Source organism: Anolis carolinensis, chromosome 6 (assembly GCF_035594765.1).
Source record: "Anolis carolinensis isolate JA03-04 chromosome 6, rAnoCar3.1.pri, whole genome shotgun sequence".
NCBI classification, from domain to species: domain Eukaryota; kingdom Metazoa; phylum Chordata; class Lepidosauria; order Squamata; family Dactyloidae; genus Anolis; species Anolis carolinensis.
Window position 1 is genome coordinate 49,332,886 of NC_085846.1, and position 19,263 is coordinate 49,352,148.

General features: G+C 37.5%; 1 protein-coding gene across 8 annotated transcripts in view; it reads left to right on the forward strand.

Annotated features, from left to right (window-relative positions):
• The window catches only part of cobl (cordon-bleu WH2 repeat protein), a 121,801-nt gene that overhangs the window by 89,297 nt on the left and 13,241 nt on the right, over positions 1–19,263 (forward strand). For 5 of the 8 annotated variants that reach the window (XM_016994454.2, XM_016994455.2, XM_062957531.1 and 2 more), the window contains 2 exons: positions 3,734–3,848; positions 6,242–6,412. In XM_016994454.2, coding sequence (XP_016849943.2) covers positions 3,734–3,848; positions 6,242–6,412 — 286 coding nt within the window. The remainder of the gene's footprint in view (positions 1–3,733; positions 3,849–6,241; positions 6,413–19,263) is intronic. The other 3 variants (XM_008112945.3, XM_008112948.3, XM_062957532.1) reach the window with 3 other exon arrangements.

A 19,263-nucleotide genomic window follows, 5' to 3' on the forward strand; every position in this document is an offset into this window, starting at 1 on the left:
CATTTACCACCAATAACGCTTATGGTATAGCGCAGTGGTTCCCAACATTTGCTACTCCCCCCCCCAAGTATTTTGGACTTCAGCTCCCAGAATTGCTTACAGTTGACCAAGCTGACTGGGGATTCTGGAAGTTGAAATCACAGAATCTAAAGGATCAAGGGTTGGGAAGTACTGCATAGCATAATGTGTGTCTATCCAGCCCTAAAACAACCTTTGGGGAGATCTGGAGCCACATGCTATTTTGCCACTGAAGACTAAAAAGTTCACACTGAAATTGCACTACTTCTATGGAAACTGCTTTCCACACTCATTTAGTTTAATGAAATTGCCATTTGCTGCTTTTTCCTTCAAACTATAAAGTCATTTCTTCAACTGTATGAAATAGCAAATTATGGTTCTTCTCAAAATGAAAATGGGTTACTCCTTCCATATTTTGATAATAATCTAATGTTACCACGTTTTATTGATTAGCCCATCGGCCGTATCAAAACATTTAACACATAGACATACATACAACATACAACATACAACCCGCGGTAAAAAAAAGAAGTTAAAATAAACAAGCTGTTAACAAGACCCCGTTCAGGTCAAATATCTGCATCACCTGCACAGTTTACCCCAATTGATTCCAGATATGCAATTCTCAGTTGTGTGGCTTTGAATAGGAAAAGGGCTGTTTTGTGTGTTATTTTAGGATTCTGGCCGGCCAACAAAAATGAAATTTTAATATGTGGGTCCCAGTGTGTTTTGTGAATAATGTATGGTCCGAGGCATTGGTGTCTCTCTTTCTTATACAATTCACAGCTGAACAAAACATGTGCGATATCCTCCACCTCTGATGCTCCACAAATACAAAATCGTTCGTTGTATGGAACTTGATTAAACCTTCCGTGTTTGACCATCGTATCCAGCTGCTCAAAACGGGCTCTGGTAAATACCCTCCTGAGGTGTTTAGGCATTTCTGTCTTTAGATACCTGGCTGTTTGGAAAGTATGTTTAAAACGGCTTAACCATTTCAATGAGCCAGCTTTACTCAGGGTAGCAATGTCTTTTTGGCCTTCTATATCCAGTACTCGTTGAGCCACTATTTTTGGGTCTAGTTCTTCTAAGAGATTTGGATACAGAATCGGAAGTCCATAACTACTAATGTATTTTGTCAGATGAACTAGCCAAGAGGACTGATGTTGATTTTCTATCTGCTCTAACAGGCACAGTTTTGGCAGTCTATCATTTGCCATGGCAATCAATTTTATCCAGTACTTGTAGGCCCTGATTTTAGATAAGCCATCAACTGTGTATACTCCCAGTTCCGCTCTTACTGCAGCAGCTGGGGTCGTCCTGTGTACTCCTAGAAAACTTCGCAGGTGCTGTGATTGTGATTGCTCTAATAATGGTACCTGGTTTAGACCCCAAACTTCAGCTCCATATAAAAGCATGGGGGTAACCTTCGCTTTATACACTTTAAGAAGTGGGTCTAAAGATCCTGGTTGGCTGTGATTTGTTAATTTAAGCAGTTGGTTTACACGTACTCTTGCCCTGACTGAGCTTCTTTGATGATGTGGTAGCCAAGAGCCGGTAATAATCTAATGAAATTTGCCCCACTTCATTTGTGTCTGTGCATAAATAGCAACCTAAAGATCTAAGGTAGTTTACATTTTATAGCTAAAACAAACAAACAAACATCAATGTCATGACAAACAGAGGGTTGTTTTTGTTAAACATTTGAACAACCTGAATCAAAATAAGTATCTTTGAAATCAATAGAAATAAAGTTTATAATTATTAGGCGATTCATTAGCTTTTGTTGAATTATGTCTTATACTGTCGCATTATGGAAAATCACTTTCAAGAGGTTGAGGTGGGGATTCCAGAGATTTCTGCTTTACTGTGTTTCCTACAGGGCAGAAGCGGAGAAGGGGATATCACTGTTTTGAAAAACTCCCAGAAGTGGTATAGGGACTAGCACTTCTGTTCTTAGAATCAGAATTGGAAAGTCCTCGTGGGCCATCAAGTCCCTTTTGTTGCATTAACTCCTCTTTTTCTGGACACAATTTAATTCACTAGTTTTTAATCTTTCTTGAGTCACATACCTCTCTGAAAATGTGATATAATTCCTACCCTCCACCTCAAAAAAATAATTATAAATACATGCACACAAGATTTCTATAAAATACCTTTTATAGCATTAAAAAGTATTTTCCCCCGTAGACAAAACTTAAAAGCAATCTTATGGCTCCTCCACTCTAATTTTTCATGGAAAATTAATGAACATTTTCTGCAAGAACTGAAATAAATCCAAACTGCACAAATATAACAAAAAGTCCTTTCAATCTCATGTTACCCTATGCCTACTAACAATGTAATGTATTAGAATGTGTAATGTTAGATTGACTGGCACTTATGGCATCCCACTACCAAGAGAAGTGAGATATCCATAATGGACCTTGGAGCATTGTCAGGACCCAGGCTGCAGAGCACCAATAACCATACACAGAGGCCAGAATCTATCTAATATCTTTATTGAGGAAATATATAAAATTAATAAAAGCAAGTGTAGAAAATAGTTCAGAAGTAGACCTTTCAGGAAAGGTCAAAATTAGTCCAAGAAAACAATGTCCAATATGAAATATTAAGGTCCAAAGTTGTAATCCAATAACCGAAACACTCACTTTGCCAAGCAAAGTGAGGGGAGATGACAAGGTCCTTTAGTCCATGGAGCTTAATGCAAGGCTAGGAAGCAAACTAGATTCTTGGCAAACAAGGCTTGATTCAAGGCAACAAGAAGCGAGGAGCAAGAACAGGGTCCGTGGCGAAATCCGTGGCGAGGTCCGGGGAACAAGGCAGGGCTGGAACGAGAGCAAGGTCCTGGAAACTGGAGTAGCGTAGTCCACACACAATCTACTCCGAAGCTGACGAATTGACTCCGCAAGGAATCCTTTGTGGCCAAGCATCTATATAGGATCTTGTTTTCCCGCCAAAGCAGACTTTCTCTGGGGAACAAGAACCGAAACCTAAACTGTCCAGATGCAGGACTCCTTAAACTTTCCCAAGGGAAATAGACTTAATCATCTAATTGTCTGGCAGCTATCCGGGCGCTTCGGCGAGTCGCCTCCCGCGCGTGTCTATCTTGATTATAATAAAGGCGGCGAGAAAATGGGGGAGATTTCTCCTCAAGGCTTGTTTGTCTGACTTCTTGTGGGCAAACATCCTGGAGCTGCAAGGGCTCCAAATCTGGCAGAAACTGTGGGAAACCCAAGTTTTCCTCTTCATCTGTCACAACAGTACTAGGAACGGGACTACATGGCCCATAAGTCATCACAAGCATGGAGGACACAAATGGTTGCTACACATCGGGGACAATGATTTCTTGGTGTAATATTAATATTTCTTCAAATGAGCAATAATAATAATAATAGTAATAATAGTAATAATAATAACTTTATTCTTATATCCTGCCCTATCTCCCCAAAGGGATTCTGGGTGGCTTACATGGGGACCAAGCCCAAAACCAAGATTACAAACATGTCAACATAAAGTACCTTACTGTACAATAAAATACCATATAAAACATATAAAAACATCATAAAAACATGAACTCAATAACAACCAATCAATAGATGACCAACTGTCAAAATCCATTTTGTGGCACTTAAGGCCATTTAGAAACAGAAGCGTTTTTATGTAAAAGTTAAGTACGGGGGAAAGTTTATGTATTTTTTTCTCCCCTGATCAGCAGATGTCCCAAAGCTCATCACAAAATGGTTTACAGAAGAAAAAAAGGCGTGCTCCTCCTCCACCAATTCCTCCAATGCCAAACAGGATGGAAGACCAGAGGAAAAGCACAGTTGGTAAGGACTGTTTATTTTGCATTTGCCTGATTTGCAAATGTTATGGTGCTTTGCTAATAATACTAAAATGTTTTCCTGTGGATAAGAAACTATAGAATCTGGAAAACTGTTAATATGACAGCTTGAAAGTCTGGAAATTGCAAAGTGTTTTATATTTTATGTAATAATTGAAAAACTTGTTCAGAGTGTCCAGCATGTCTATATTGTCATAACAGGTTTAAAAGTAAATACAATTTCAATAAGCTTAATTTTTAAACTCTGTGTGAGATATTTACAGAGCCATTCTCATTATATTTACATGGAAATAAGTTCTCTAATTTTAGTGAGGGTTATGAACACATGAGTAGGTACCACCTTATGAATATTACTAACTGTACAGTTAAATACGTTTAACTGCCTGGATTGTGACTTCATCGGACATTACCACAAATTTGAGAGAGAAAAATAATTAAAGTTAGGCACTTTGTAGTATTATTAATTTTAAAAGGGAGACATTTTGCATTAACATCAAACAAGACTGCTGAAGCACTTACTTTTTTTCATATGCACTCAGACAATGCTTCACATACATAACTCATTGAATCGCTGATAGGATGGTACGTATGAGTAGAGTAGACAAAAGATCAAATTTGTTTCTATATTTTAATGAAAGTTTATTTCTAAAAATTTCCATGTCTAAGTTTAAAATGCCTCATTTTACGCCACTTATTAAAATGGTGTCAGTATCCTTTACATCACGCTTCTTAAATTGTGGGTCCCATTAGCTCACTATTGGGGTCACAAAAAAGTTTTCTGAATGAATCTAATGGCTGTTTCAACATTGAAATGATTCTGTTGTGCAGTGTTTAAAACTGGACTCTGCATGCTTCAGCTGTACTTCATAAAAAGGAAAATCAGCCTGTTTGGCAAGCCTTGCAAATGCTGGTTTGTTATCAGAAAATGTTTGATTTCTATACCTATTTTATAAAACTATATACCTGGGGTCATGTAAACACAATCAGGCCAGAAGCAGTCCTGAATGAAAATGTTTAAGAAGCCCTGCTTTATATCAAGAATGTTATTGTTGTAATGGGCGAATTTGATGACAAAAAATCAAAAGAATATTATTGTTGTAAAGGACGAAATTTGGGATAGTGAACTGTTCAATTGCTGTCAGTGTAATAACCCTAGTGCTCCCACCCCTCCTGCTATGCTTTCAGCACAATTACTGGTGACTGAGTTATGAGGTATCTCCTAATAATTGTATGTGAAAGTCTGGAACAGGTTTGAGCAAAGAGAACCAGTCATGGGCTCCAGTGGATAAAGCACCTCATTGATTCCAATGACATCTAGATTTCAGTCTTCGTTCAGCTGCAAAATCTGCTGAAAATATTGAGCCAGTTATGATCAGTGCTTTCATTAATCTACTTTGGGGGTAGTTGGCAGAATGGAGTATATAGGGAGGGTGGAATAATCCATATATGTCATTCTGAGCACCTTAGAGAGGCGGGATGTAAATTTAACATCTCAAATATCTATCAGCAGCAGTGGAAGTGATCACTTGCTGGTTTTACACCATTACTGGCAGAAAAAAATTGAAGTAGCCTTAATATCATTTATATAAATCTAAATTATAATAGTTTCTGTGGCTAGATGCAGGCTTCAACAACATTTATTCAGTTTGAGGCTACTTTTATTTGTACTATACACAAGCGCCAGGTAGGGGAAAGAGATTAACATTTGAGTCAAGGAAATCATATTGGTCCATTTTTAAAGACTTTATCAGATACAGTAACTCAAAATGAAAAAGATGATTTCCAGTAAGCAATAATGCATGACAGTTTGATCCATTATTGGATTCTAAGTTCATGTGTTGAAGATCCCCGGGTTACAAACATTCCAACTTACAAATGATTCATAATTAAGAATGGGGGTGAGACAACAGAAAGTGAGAGGAATCTACCTCTAGGAAGAGAAATTCTCTCCTGGAAGAGTTATCATGGGGAAAAGGTGTCGCTACTGAAGCTTTATCACCCATTCTTGTTTTCACAAAAAACAAAATTTTGAAAATCCAGTTATCACAAGGACAGAAAGTGAGGTGAAACCTTCTGAACACAGACAGCAAAACAAACACCACAGGGGTGTTAATCCTTCACTATGCTATCCAACTGTAGTTATAATTAAAAATGTACCTGTTCTGACTTACATACAAATTCAACTTAAGAACAAACTACAAAGACTATCTTTGTATCTTGGGGACTGCCTGTACTTTTCAATTGCTTCTCTTCCACACACCAATAATTGAGAAATAATTTAAGCAAGGTGATTATTGCATTCATTACTGAAGAGTTAAACTGTAATATTTTACTTGATGATAAAAGTAATTAGTGAATTCCAATTGATTCCCCCTATAGGTCATGGACGGCCTGTGCCACAAAAGCCTCCTAGAGGCAACACACGTGATCCACCCCAATTAGTGATCCCCCCACCCCCACCATACCCTCCTCTTGACAGAGATTCTATGGGATCAACTATACTGTACAGTGAAGCAGATGTTTCAGATCCAATCAAGCTGGTACCTAAACGTATGTTTAATAATTGTATACTTTTTCTTTACTTCTATGACAGCAAAATGGACCCCTTTTCCAGACTTTCCTGTTTTCTTTTCAGCCATACATGTGCTTTCCTTTCTAATCTGCTCCCCTTTTTAAATGCTTGATCCATGGTACATAGTGCTCGATGCGTTATATGCTTGATGCATACAAGAATGAAAATAATCATTATTTTGCAAAACCAATTAGTTGTAATGTAATGTTTCTTGCATTTATGTGTTAAAATGATGGAAGTTTATGATGATGATGATTATTATTATTGGAATTTGCACCCTATTTCCCATAAAGATCCTGACTGGAATTGTTACTTAAGCCTACAATTAACCTTATATCAAAGTGTCCTTCCTTGCCAATATCTCGCTATACAAAAGTGTTTAAGGAAATAAACAGAATGATTAATTGAAGCAATTTGGAAGTAGCTAGGAGATAAACTAAGCAAAAAGATACTTGAAATTCATTTGACTAGTTTAATAATTCTTGACTAGTTTAATAATTCATTTATAAGTAGTGGAGGTATTTTAAAAGGGTGCTTGATCTTGTGTTTTAATGTTAAAACTTTCTTGCTGCCAGGATTCACCAATACAGGGGCTGAATATCCCTTATCCAAAATACCTGGGATCAAAAGGGACTTAGATTTTTAACTTTCCCCCCCAAATTTTGAAATACCTGTATTTGCATATATGTAAATAATGAGATGTCTCAACATGCAATACATTTCGGATTTTGGAATTCCAAATATGGAATATATTGAGCTTCTTCTAGCATCGTTAGGTACCTTGCATTTTATTTAGGGTGAATATAAGAATTATATGACTTAGAGAATATTGTTCCTGACAGTGTTTTGAATCAATGCTAGACCACAATTATAGCTTTCTTTAGATATTCTCTCCTCCCCCCTCCCTCTCCTCCCCACCACACAGAGTTGTCACTATTCCTGCTCTGGATTTGTTTCATAAGACCTAAAGTACCATTGTTCTGTTCTGCAAAATTGCTCATATCACCTCCCTTATTTTATTTATCATTACTGTATTTAATTTTATTAATTTAACTCTTGAAAACTTCTGGCAAGACTTAACTATGGTAAATTATTTGTTAACCTCAACTGTTCCAGATAAGGGAAGCTCATGTTTATATAATACTAATAACTTGAGAAATTGTTTATTACTTCAATAATGATATCTCTGTACAGTAATTAGAAAAATAATTTGAAGGAAGCAGTGTTGAGAGGAGACAAACATGACATAACAAATAATTACGGTTTCCCAGCCAATAACTTTCTCTGTTCCTGATGGCAGCATTTGATGGCAGCTTTTCGCTAAACGTTATTGTGCATCACCCTGAAATCTATTCATATTTGGTAGGATATAAGGTAGTTATTTTAATTTAAAAAATAAATGGCAGAAATTACAAAGGCAGACTGAAAACCTTTTTACAATAATTCACTCTTTATATAATGGAGGATGGGTGCTAGGATTGGATTTCTAGAGTAGATTGGCCAAAGTTACAAGCCACATTATAATAAGAGGAAATTGAGGGTAAACAGTAGATCATTTCTGAAGAAATGTATAGAAATTTGTTTCCTTGCATTTATATATTTATACTCCAGATCTTATAATATTGGCCAGAGCTAATTTGAAGTAACTGTTGATATCCTGGAAAGCTGCTTTAAACAGTTTGTCTTGTTAAAACTTGGTGCACTAATCATACAGATATGCACTCCTTGTATGCAATACTAACAATATTGATCTTTTTGTGAATGTTTTATCTATAATATATTAATGTGACCTTCCTTCTCTAGTAATGAGCATGGTTTGAAGTTCTGTCCAGTGGATGTTTTAGAGTAGTGATTTGTTTCATGCATTGTTTGGAGGGGTTCTGTAATTGAACAGCTTCGACAGAACATATTTGCTGGTAGTAATTCCTCTTGAGTTCAGTGAGGCAACTTGTGAATGTGCACTTAAGATGTAGTCTAGCAGTGCTATCTGAAACATGCCTAGGTATTTTTCAAGTGTAGGCGAACAGAATTTTGGCACCCCCTCCCCCAACCAATCACTGAAAAATAAAAGTGTTGGATAAGCGAAAATGTTGGATAATAAGGAGGGATTAAGGAAAAGCCTATTAAACATCAAATTACATTAAGATTTTACAAATTAAGCACCAAAACATCATGTTTTACAACAAATCAACAGAAAAAGCAGTTCAATTCATGTTAATGTTATGTAGGAATTGCTATATTTGCAAATTTAGCACCAAACATTGAACAGTGTAGATAACCCAGATAGCCCCCGGTATTAAAAAAACCTCTAAAATCAGGACAATAAATAAAGAACAACATTCTGAAAACAGGAGAAAGCCAGACAGTAAACAATCAGGGACAGCTAACACCTCCCCAAAATTCTCCCAGGCAAGAAGAAGCCAGGACTTGAAGCCATAGGGCCATTAAATGCTATGATTAATTAGAGTTCTTTCTCCCACCCTGGACCTTCTACAGATATATAAACCCTCACAATCTCTGAAGGCCTCAAAGGCGGCAGGCCCGTCGCGGGCACAACTCTGGTGAGCGCCGGGCGGCCCAGCACTCACCAGGTGGCCCAGCGCTTGCTGTAGCGCTGGGCCTGCCCGTGGTGCCCACGCCGGGCCTGCCCGTTGTGCTCCACAGAGAAGAGAAGCCGCCAAAAGCCTTCCTGGTGAGGCCTTCCTGACAAGGCCTTCCCCTTTTGCCCAATGCTCCGGCGAGCACTGGGTGGCCCAGCACTCACCAGGTGTCCCAGTTCTTTCTGGAACGCTGGGCCTGCCCGTGGTGCAGCCTTGCCAGGAAGGCATTTGGTGGCTTCTCTGCTCTGCAAAGCCCCAAATGCCTTTCTGGCGAGAAGGAAGGTGTTCGGGGTTTTGCGGAGCAGAAAAGCGCCGCTTCTCTGCTCCCTAAAGCGGTGACCTCGGCTCCTTCCTTGCAGAGGGAAGCGCGGTGGCGGAGGCAAGCCGCAGGAGACAGGAGTTGCCTCAATGGTGCCCCCAATGAGATGGCGCCACAGGCAACTGCCTAGTTGGCCTGGTGGTTGAACCGCCTCTGCTCTGAAGTAAAATTGGCATTGAATGTTTGCTGTTCTGTGATCTGCCCTGTGTTCCTTTGGGGTGAGAAGGGCAAAATATAAATACTGTAAATTAAATAGTCCTGTTGAGTTCAATGGGGTTTCTTTCCAGTTTAGTGATGTAAAGTTGGAGTTTGAAAGCTGTGCTGAATGCTTAGTAGTCCGTCTCATTGTAGTTGGCAATATGTCATCCCTCCTTGATCTGAATGTTTTGAAATATAATCCTCTTTGGATAACATGTGTCCATGCTGGTTCTACTCAGAATAATGAGTGGGATTTAATTGAGGACTGCCTATTTCAAAACCCCTCTATTTTCATCTAATGATTCCATCTTTGTTGGAGGCTTCTCTCATGTCCCTGCATGGGGAGCTGGAGCTGACAGAAGGAGCTCACCTGCTTTCCCCGGATTCGAACCAGCAACCTCCAGGTCAGCAACCCAACCTTCAAGCCAGCAGTCCTGCCAGCACAAGGGTTTAACCCATTGCGTCACTGGGCCACTGTCTATAGCAATGTTTTTATTTTAAAAAATAGATAGTGACCATTTCTGGGCCCCTTATTTCAGCAGCCTGAATTTAATGTTTTTTCACCAATTCATGCCAAAAAAATTCTGCTATGGCTTTTCAACTTGTTCCTGCCTCAGGTTTCTTTGAAACCTTTCTTTAAAGAAGAGGTTTAGAGAATAGTATGGTTGCTGTTAATACTGAAGTTGAATATTTATTTATTTATTTATTTACAGCACTTCTACCCGTTCCTTCTGATGCCCAAAGGGGCCTCAAGGTGGCTTTATAACATAAGCAACAATTCAATGCTTTTAAAAAACAGTGTACAATAAAGACATTTAAATTTAAAATAGGGTTATAAAATACAATTAAACAAAAGCATTTAGCTCAATGCAAATATAATAATTAACGTGAGCCACAAACATAGTCTGGGCTGTTCCAATAGTCAGTTGCACATCTTTCGTAACTATTATTGCATCAGATCTTCAAAGGATTGGTCACAAAGTCACGTCTTCACTTTTTTCGGAAAGTCAGGAGGGAGGGGGCTGATCTAATCTCCCTGGGGAAGGAGTTAATCCTGATTATATTTTATGTTAGAATATCCCTGTTCTAGAACAGCTGGACATGATTCTGCTTGCAAAAATTACATTTATCCTTGCTAATAGCATGCTAATGTGCAGTGCAATTCTGTACATGCCAAATGAGAACTATTCCCAGTGGATTTGCTGGGTATAGGTTTATGGCCTAAAATAGTTTTCTTCAGTACTGAATTTATAATTTTGTTTTTTCCCTCCAACAGTTTATTGTTGTGCACATTTCAAGTCCACCTGATACAGCTTTCTTCTTCCTGTGGTCTTCGTACCTCTGAAACCTGTTGCCTCTGCTATCCTAACTTTCTTTGTTGCCTTTTCCTGTTCCATACATAAAGAGGAAAATGCTTTTGTTTGGACTGCATCTTTGTATATCTTTCCTTCTCCTTCTGAAACATTGACATCTTCATTTCACAAAAGGGAAATGTTTTCAGTTATACTTCATATATATTTATGACATATGTTCAGTCTACAAACACAAAGAAACTCTTGTAATTTGCTCAGTATAATGTTGATTCAGAATAATTATTTTTATGTTTCTTTGGTTCATTATATGCATATGTCATTTTAGATCTGTTTTTTCATACATGAAATATTTTGTTAAAATACAATATTTTCCATGCAAAGTTTTCATTTTCCCACTTGCATTTTTGGGTAGCACTTTTTGACTCTCACTGAATATTTTCTTTACTTACTGTACATTGTTCTGTTATCTCAGTGAACCAACATTTAAATGTGCCTTATTGAAACCTAAAATAATGTTGTTCCCCCTTAAATAAAAAAATAAACAGTTTACATAGCAACATTATAGAAATTGACTCCATTGGGTTTATTGGCACTTATTCCAGTGGACTCAGTTGAGCTTGTTTCAGCATGTTTGTTTGGTACTATGCACCAAAAGTAGGAATGTTATCACCCTCAAATTGGTTTTGACTTTAGAACTCCCAGTATCTTTCCCCATCAAATAATTTGGTTAGGGCTGTTGGGAGTTGCATTTGGAGTGCACAGTTCTATCATATACAGCCCTAACACAGTTCTAGCATATACTATACATATTATTTAGAGGTAAGCTCCATAGAAAAACATGAGACTTCTTTATGAGCAAAAATATAGAAGATACAACTGCAGCTCACCTTCCATTTCTGCATCCACGAATTCAAACATCCATGTCTTTTATTTATATATATATATATATATATATATATATATATATATATATAAATCCCAAAATCCCAAAACCTAGCCCTAACTTTTTTATTTTATATAAGGGAGGCCATTTTACTTTGCCATTGTATATTATGAGAATTGAGCACCCACATATTTTGTTATCCACAGGTTGTGGACCCATAACCCAGTGGATACCAAGGGCCCATCATATTAAAGGTCAATCAGACATAACAGGAACATATACATAAGACACAGTTATAATACAAGTCTCATTTCTAATAGTCATACTATGTCTGCTTTTAACTATTTTGTTGTGATTCTATAAGTATTATATGAGGAATTTAATATTTCTGTATCAGATGGTTTTAAATGTCTGTTTGCTTGAAAAGTTTAATTCAGTAATTTTCATTTCTTCCTTTTAAGCATATCAGCCAAACATTTTGATAATATTTTTAATGCTTAAAGCCCATTTTCTTGCTTATGCTGATGTATTTTCCTGCTTATGGTGTTTGAATGAAATTTGTATTTTATGACCTGAAATGATGTTGACACCCAGAACTGTATTATGTCATTGAAAGTCTTTAGGTAATAGATTTTTCAAAATTATGTAATGCACACAGCTGATCTGAAAAACAATGTGCCCTTTTTGCAGAATCACAGGCATCTTGAACATTTCTATATATGCAAACATATTCAGAAATATAAATAAAAGTGTTCAGACATGTAGAGTAAGAAGTACTTAAACTAGTTATTTCAAAGCTTTAGCATGCATATTTATTATTTTATATTTCATCTGTCCCCAGGGACTAAAACAGTTTTGCAGCATAACTGAAATACAAAACATATGCAACTAAAACACAAAATTATGATATTAAAATACAATTAACCAGATGATCATACTGAAATGACAGATAAATGAAAATAGTTTTATACGGATTAAAAACATGTGGAATAGGATTGTACAACATCCTATTTTAATGCTTCTTCCTCTGCAGTCCCTGCTTATCTGCCAGTGAAATTACAGCAGGAATGTAACTCCTCTTAGAAGGGAGTTTTACAACCTGAGACTGGATCTGCACTGCCATATAATACAGTTCAAAGCAGATAATCTGGATTCAAAAACTAGATTATACAGCAGTGTATTTTTAATATAATTCCAAAATATAGTAACAGACAAAAACATATGCAAGAAAACATATTAAAATAGTATCATATAGCAGTGTAGACAGGGCCTGAGAAGCCCTCTCATGAGTCCTCAACAAATGTGCCTCTGAGAGTGGTGGGGCTGAAATAATGTTTTCTTTTGAAGATCATATGGAAAAATGCATTCTGTCAAGATAGCCTGAACTCTTGTTCATATATGTACTGAAGGCATAAATGCCATATCTGTACTGAAGAGTCCAGATTTAAGGAATCTAAAACTAGAAAAGTAGGAAACATTTCTTACCTTGCAGACCTAGGCCAATGAACATGTCAGTAAGAGAGTAATGGAAATGGTATAAAGTCTGGAATCCAGGCCCTTTGAAGAATAACTCAGGAAGTTGGGTTTGTTTTACTTGGAGGAGGGAGGATGGAGAGGTGATATAATAACTATTTTTAAATATCAAAAGATATGTCATTAGAGAAGACTGAAATAATTTATTTGTTTGCTGTTCTAAAGACGAGAACACAAACCAAGAGAAACTATGACTTCACTGTAGGTTTTCCATTCAGATTAATTTTTTTTCTTATTTACTGTATTTTTTATCTCGTCTTTCTCCCAATATAGAGTCTCAAGATGGCTAATAATGAACATGACACAATACACATTAAAAGAGAACAAAAGCATGTAAATCTATGTATATAAAAATCAAAATATATGTGTCGGTCTGTACCACAAAGGTGATAGGTGATAAGCCAGTGGCCCTTTGCAATGAGGTACACTTTAGGTTCAAGTAAATATAGTATAAACAGCACAATTATTCCCATTTAAACTAGAGAGATTTACAAATACCTAATTTTGGCTTGCCTAGCATGGCATTAATATTCCATGGTGGTGGGATTGTGTGCTCTTTTGAGGCAAAAGATGATGCTGAAGGTGGCATCGATGCTTGTAGGGTCTCTATTTCAGATTTTTGAAGTGTGTGTGTGTGTGTGGGGGGGGGGGTTGACATTGGCAAAAGATTGCTTTTTTTGCATTGGGCAAACGGAGGCACAGATAAACCATTTCTGAATGTATTTTGTCATAAAACCCAATGATGACACAATCCAAAATGAAACAAAAGAAAGGTCACGCTGGAAGGCGCTCAACCAGCTACTGGGATTCAGCAAAGGACAAGCAGAAATAAGGCATAGGCTAATGATGCAAGGCCATTCAGATGTGGACATAATCAGGGGTGAAAGCACAGTCTAAAGCTGCAGAACACACATAATAGGAAAAAGAAATGTGAGAAGCAGGAATCAGGGAAGGTTAGGGTTTGTAAAACAAGAAATGGAAGGTTTTTTATTCAGTACAAAGGCTGAGCGAGCTAAAGTAGAAAAGAATGAGTCAGATAATTTTAGTGCTTTACTGAGGAAATGAAAATCTCAGAAAAAATGGGATGACATTTAATAATGAGAAGAGATGTAGCAAAAACATATACAAGGCTGAGTTCAATGGAATAATATCAACAAGACTTCAGGGAAAACCCATAAAGAGTACTATAGCCAAGTTTATGTTAACTAAAGAAACAGAAAAGGAAGATAGTGATAGATTCTTTAGACCAGGAAGAAATTGATCACACTCAAACAGGACATACTGATAATCATAGGTGACTGGAATACTAATGCAAGAAACAAATCAGAGCCAAATCTTATTGGAGAATTTGGCCCAGGGTCAAAAGTGATTTATTGTTGCTTCTTCATTGCAAAAACATTCTTCAGGCAACTAAAGATACGACTGACTATATGGACTTCACCTGATGGTGAGTATAGAAATCAAATAGACATAACTGGACATAGAAGATGGAGAAGCTCTATTCTTTCTGCAAAACAAGACCAGGAGCATATTATGGTGCAGACCATGTATTGCTAATATCAAAAGAACACTAAACCAATCATTGTGCCAAACTACAACCGGAAGAGCACTCCTGTAGAATTTAAATATTTGTACTACTAGGAATAATTGAACAGGATGAAACTGTGGACCAAAGCCAGGGATATTGTAAGGAATAAATATTAAAAAGTCCCTATCCATAGCTTTAAAAAAAGAAAAACGAAGACCTCACTGGTGACAGATTAAACTCTTCAGGAAAGATGAAAAGTAAAAAGTAACAAAAATAAACGCAGAACCCTGAATGCAACTGTTCAATTTTTGTAGGGCAAAAAGAACTACTTCTTCAAGAATCTCTACACTTACTATCTTTTTTCTTTTAGCATGTCCAGTCATGGGATTCTACTGACAGTTTTCCCATTGGCACTATTTGCATAACTAGTCATTCACATGTAGCATCGTCTTTATTTCATTGGTAAAATTGGCAAAAGTACCACCTTTATCTTTAAACTCTTACTTTCCTGTCTAGTAGTTCATAGTCCAGCCTGGACTGCTCAAAGGTTTGATTGATTTCCATATTAATGATAAAGTAGTACTCGTGGATTAGATCAAGTTAGCAGTGACATCTTGGATATGCTTTCTGATTTATTTTGTTAGGCTGGCACACACCATGAGCAGTAAGTCCACAACTATTACCACCTTTTTTCTTGTTATGATTAGCTGTTCTTGACTACTTCCTTGACATGCAGTATCCCTTATTGCTGCTGTCCTGTTTAAGCATCTTCACTGCCACTATACTCATTAATTTCCAATTGCTTAGTTGGAAAATCTTTGAATCTTTTTTGAGTGATCTGCTCCTGAAAATGGCAATCTTCCAGGATGTTTCCTCACTGTTATAGATGACTTCATTTTCATTGGCATCTTCATGTTAATCCCATATGATCATTTCTTTCTGTGTTGTATCCAGGTAGTTCTCCTGCTCTCTTATGTTTTGAAAGGAATCAACATGTAGCTGTAGTACACTGAGCTTCTCTTCCAAAAGAGCTTCTGGTTTGCACTTTGCTGCAGGTGCAGTTACTGGTATCATCTGACAAAAAGGCAAACATTTGCCTATGTGTTGCAGCAGAGAGCTGTAGACCCTTCTAGCTCCATTTTTGCAGTAATTTCTCTACCCTTCTTCCCTGTAATATATACAGCAGAGTCTCACTTATCCAACATAAATGGGCCAGCAGAACGTTGGATAAGGGAAAATGTTGGATAATAAGGAGGGATTAAGGAAAAGCCTATTAAACGTTAAATTATGTTATGATTTCACAAATTAAGCACCAAAACATCATGTTTTACAACAAGTCTGCCACTTGTTTGGGAGCATGGCTGCACTTGTGTTGTTGTTGGGCATATTGGCCCGCTGCGCATTGCTGCCTAGAGAATCAGCTGTGGATCCGGGCAGGAGGCAGACTGCATTGGATAATACAGAACATTGGATGACCGAAGGTTGGATAAGCGAGACTCTATTGTATATGGCATATAATTGCACATGCCACAAGCCATACCCCCCTGGGTGTCTCAAGGTTTGCTATCTCTTCCCTGGTGGCTGATTTTTAGGGATAGCAATGTTAACAAATGCTGATGGGAAAAGTATGCATTCACTTCCTCTGTTGGCTGTAATGTATTTAATAAGTATAAGTATTCCCTGAGTTACAAACATCCAACTTATATACAACTCCTAGTTACACACGGGAGTGAGACAACAAGAAGTGAGAGGAAATCTATCCCTAGGAAGGGAAATTCACTCCTGGAAGAATTTATCACCAATTCTTGTTTCTATGACCACACAAATTTTCCAAACTCTAATTGTCACAGAGATAGAAAGTGAGGTGAAAGCTTCTGAATAGGGGCACAGAAAACAAACCAAACATTACAGAGGTGTTTAACCTTATGCTATCCAAAACTTTAAAAATGGGCTGGAGTTACATTTACATACAAATTCAATTTAAGAACAGACCTACAAAACCTATCTATCATAACCCAGTAACTGTCTGTACATCTCAATTAATAGAGCAGATGTATTTCTAGGCATTAAATCTTCAACATAAACTTTGATACTGGAGCAGTAGTTCTCAATCTGTGGGTCCCCAGGTGTTCTGGCCTACAGCTCCCAGAAATCCCAGCCAGTTTACCAGCTGTTAGGATTTCTGGGAAGAAATGATATGGAAAACATAGGTTCTAGTCCCCTAAAAAGAAGAACAATTCAATATATTTCACCAACTTTTATGCAAATTGAACAATATCGACACGTGAAACAAAAAACCCAGGTCATGTGAACCTTGCAGAAGTAAAACCCAAAACACTTTGAATCTCTCATAGATCACTTGTTGCTTCTTCTTTAAGATGCTGGGAGTTGCTGGTGAGGCAGACCTATGTGCTTTCCTCTTGTCTTTCTTTTTTTGCCGGTGCCCACACAATAAGGGCTGCTGATTAACTTCCCTGGTGTAGGTAAGCACACACAGCTCTGTTAGGATTGGCTAGCATAGCTCATTCTTTCCCAATTCAGGCTTTACTGCATTGTTTACTTCAGGCATGCCTCTGCAACTTGACACCAGAAGTTTGTATTTCTCCAGCCTTCCTTTGCCATTCTTCTAATGCTGATGCTTGCTGTAAACAAGTAAGCAAACAAAAAACCTCCAGCTAGACAGAAGACGAGGAAGATAAGGCTGGCATGGGGACATTAAAAGACTTTGTCAAAAAAGGAGCTTCTTTGTCAGAGAATTTGTTAAGGTATACCTGTATTGAGATTGTGGACAAACTGCTTGGCAGCAATATGGTTGGTTTTAGTGCATGAAAGTGCATGACATGGAATGTTCATTTTATTGAGTTTATTAACACTCCTCATATTGCATTTACTGCTCTCTGGTCATATGAATGAATGTTTAGGTGTTTAACAACATCAAAGGGTCTTGATGATTTCCATATTTTTTTTAGTTATTATGATGTTCCTTATGGGAACACTATAATGAATCTATCTTGGAAAAATTTGGTCAGAAGGGATTTGTCTTTGATTTCCTTTGAGGCTGAGAGAATGTGACTTGCCCAATGTCACTCAGTGGGTTTCCCTGACTGAGTTGGGATTTGAACCTTGGTTTTCAGACCCATAATCCAACACTCAAATCTTAAACCACACTTGCCCTCTCTTCCATAAATACACTTTAGTTCCTGGTAAATCCAGCCAACTGAAGCTAGTCTGCTTTGTTTATGTTCCTGTAAAATATAGAAGCTCATTGAATGTTAGTCTTACTGTTTTTTCTTGTTGTTTATTACTGACATTTACATGTAAATTGACAATGGTTGCTGGGGCATGTGACCCCCTTTTCACAATAACTTAACTGGCTGATGGCACATTCCTGGCACAATTAAAAATGCTGGTTATGCTATAAAAAGCTCAGCATGGCTTAGATAGGCTATGTGAAAAACTATTATTTCCACAAAATGTTCAATTAAAAATGTTCACAGTAAAAATGTAAAACAATTTAAACCACATAAAACAGTATAATTTTTTTAAAAAAGAAACACACATTTTAAAAAGGTGAATACAATATCCCCATGAAAAAGCTATCCTGCTTACATGCTATAAGTCTGTTTGGTTGATAGTACTGTAAGCCACTAAGACGTGTGCTCCCCCTGTCCAGGTCCCTGTGTAGCTCATCCACTAAGGTAACCAATACCGTCTCCATCCCATAATAATGTCAGAAGTTAGATTGAAGTGGATCGCCATAATCCTGTTTATCCAGGAAACCCATAGAGCTTTTTTTTTTCTGTGTCAGGAGCAACTTGAGTCGCTTCTGGAGTGAGAGAATTAGCCGTCTGCAAGGACGTTGCCCAGGGGACGCCCGGATGTTTTAATGTTTTTGTTTTTTTTACCATCCTTTTGGGAGGCTTCTCTCATGTCCCCGCATGGAGCTGGAGCTGATAGAGGGAGCTCATCTGCACTCTCCCCGGGTGGGATTCGAACCTGGCAGCTTTCAGGTCAGCAACCCAACCCATAGAGCTAGGAAGCCACCTCTTTATGCTACCATCCTCACAGGTCTATTTCATGTTAACATGGGAGAGGTCTTTCTTGGTAGATGCTTCCTGGATTTGAAACTCTTTTCCTGGAGAGATTTGACTAGCACTTTCTTATCTTTTGTAGTCAAGTGAAGACCATGTTTTGACAGGCCATTGACAATTGAATGCATGAGAGAAAGAATCTTTAATATGCTTTGGTTCTTATTTGTTTTGTTTCTAATGCTTTGCTTTTTAGCTAATTTTAATTTTGTTGATAATTTAGTTATATTTTTAATTGTGTGGCATTACTTTTGAAGATGTTTCTGTTTTAACTTTTATAAACTGTCCTAAATCCCAGACTGGAGGGAAATTTGTATACATACACACATATGTGTATTCGATCATTTTAGGATAGATTGACACCTTC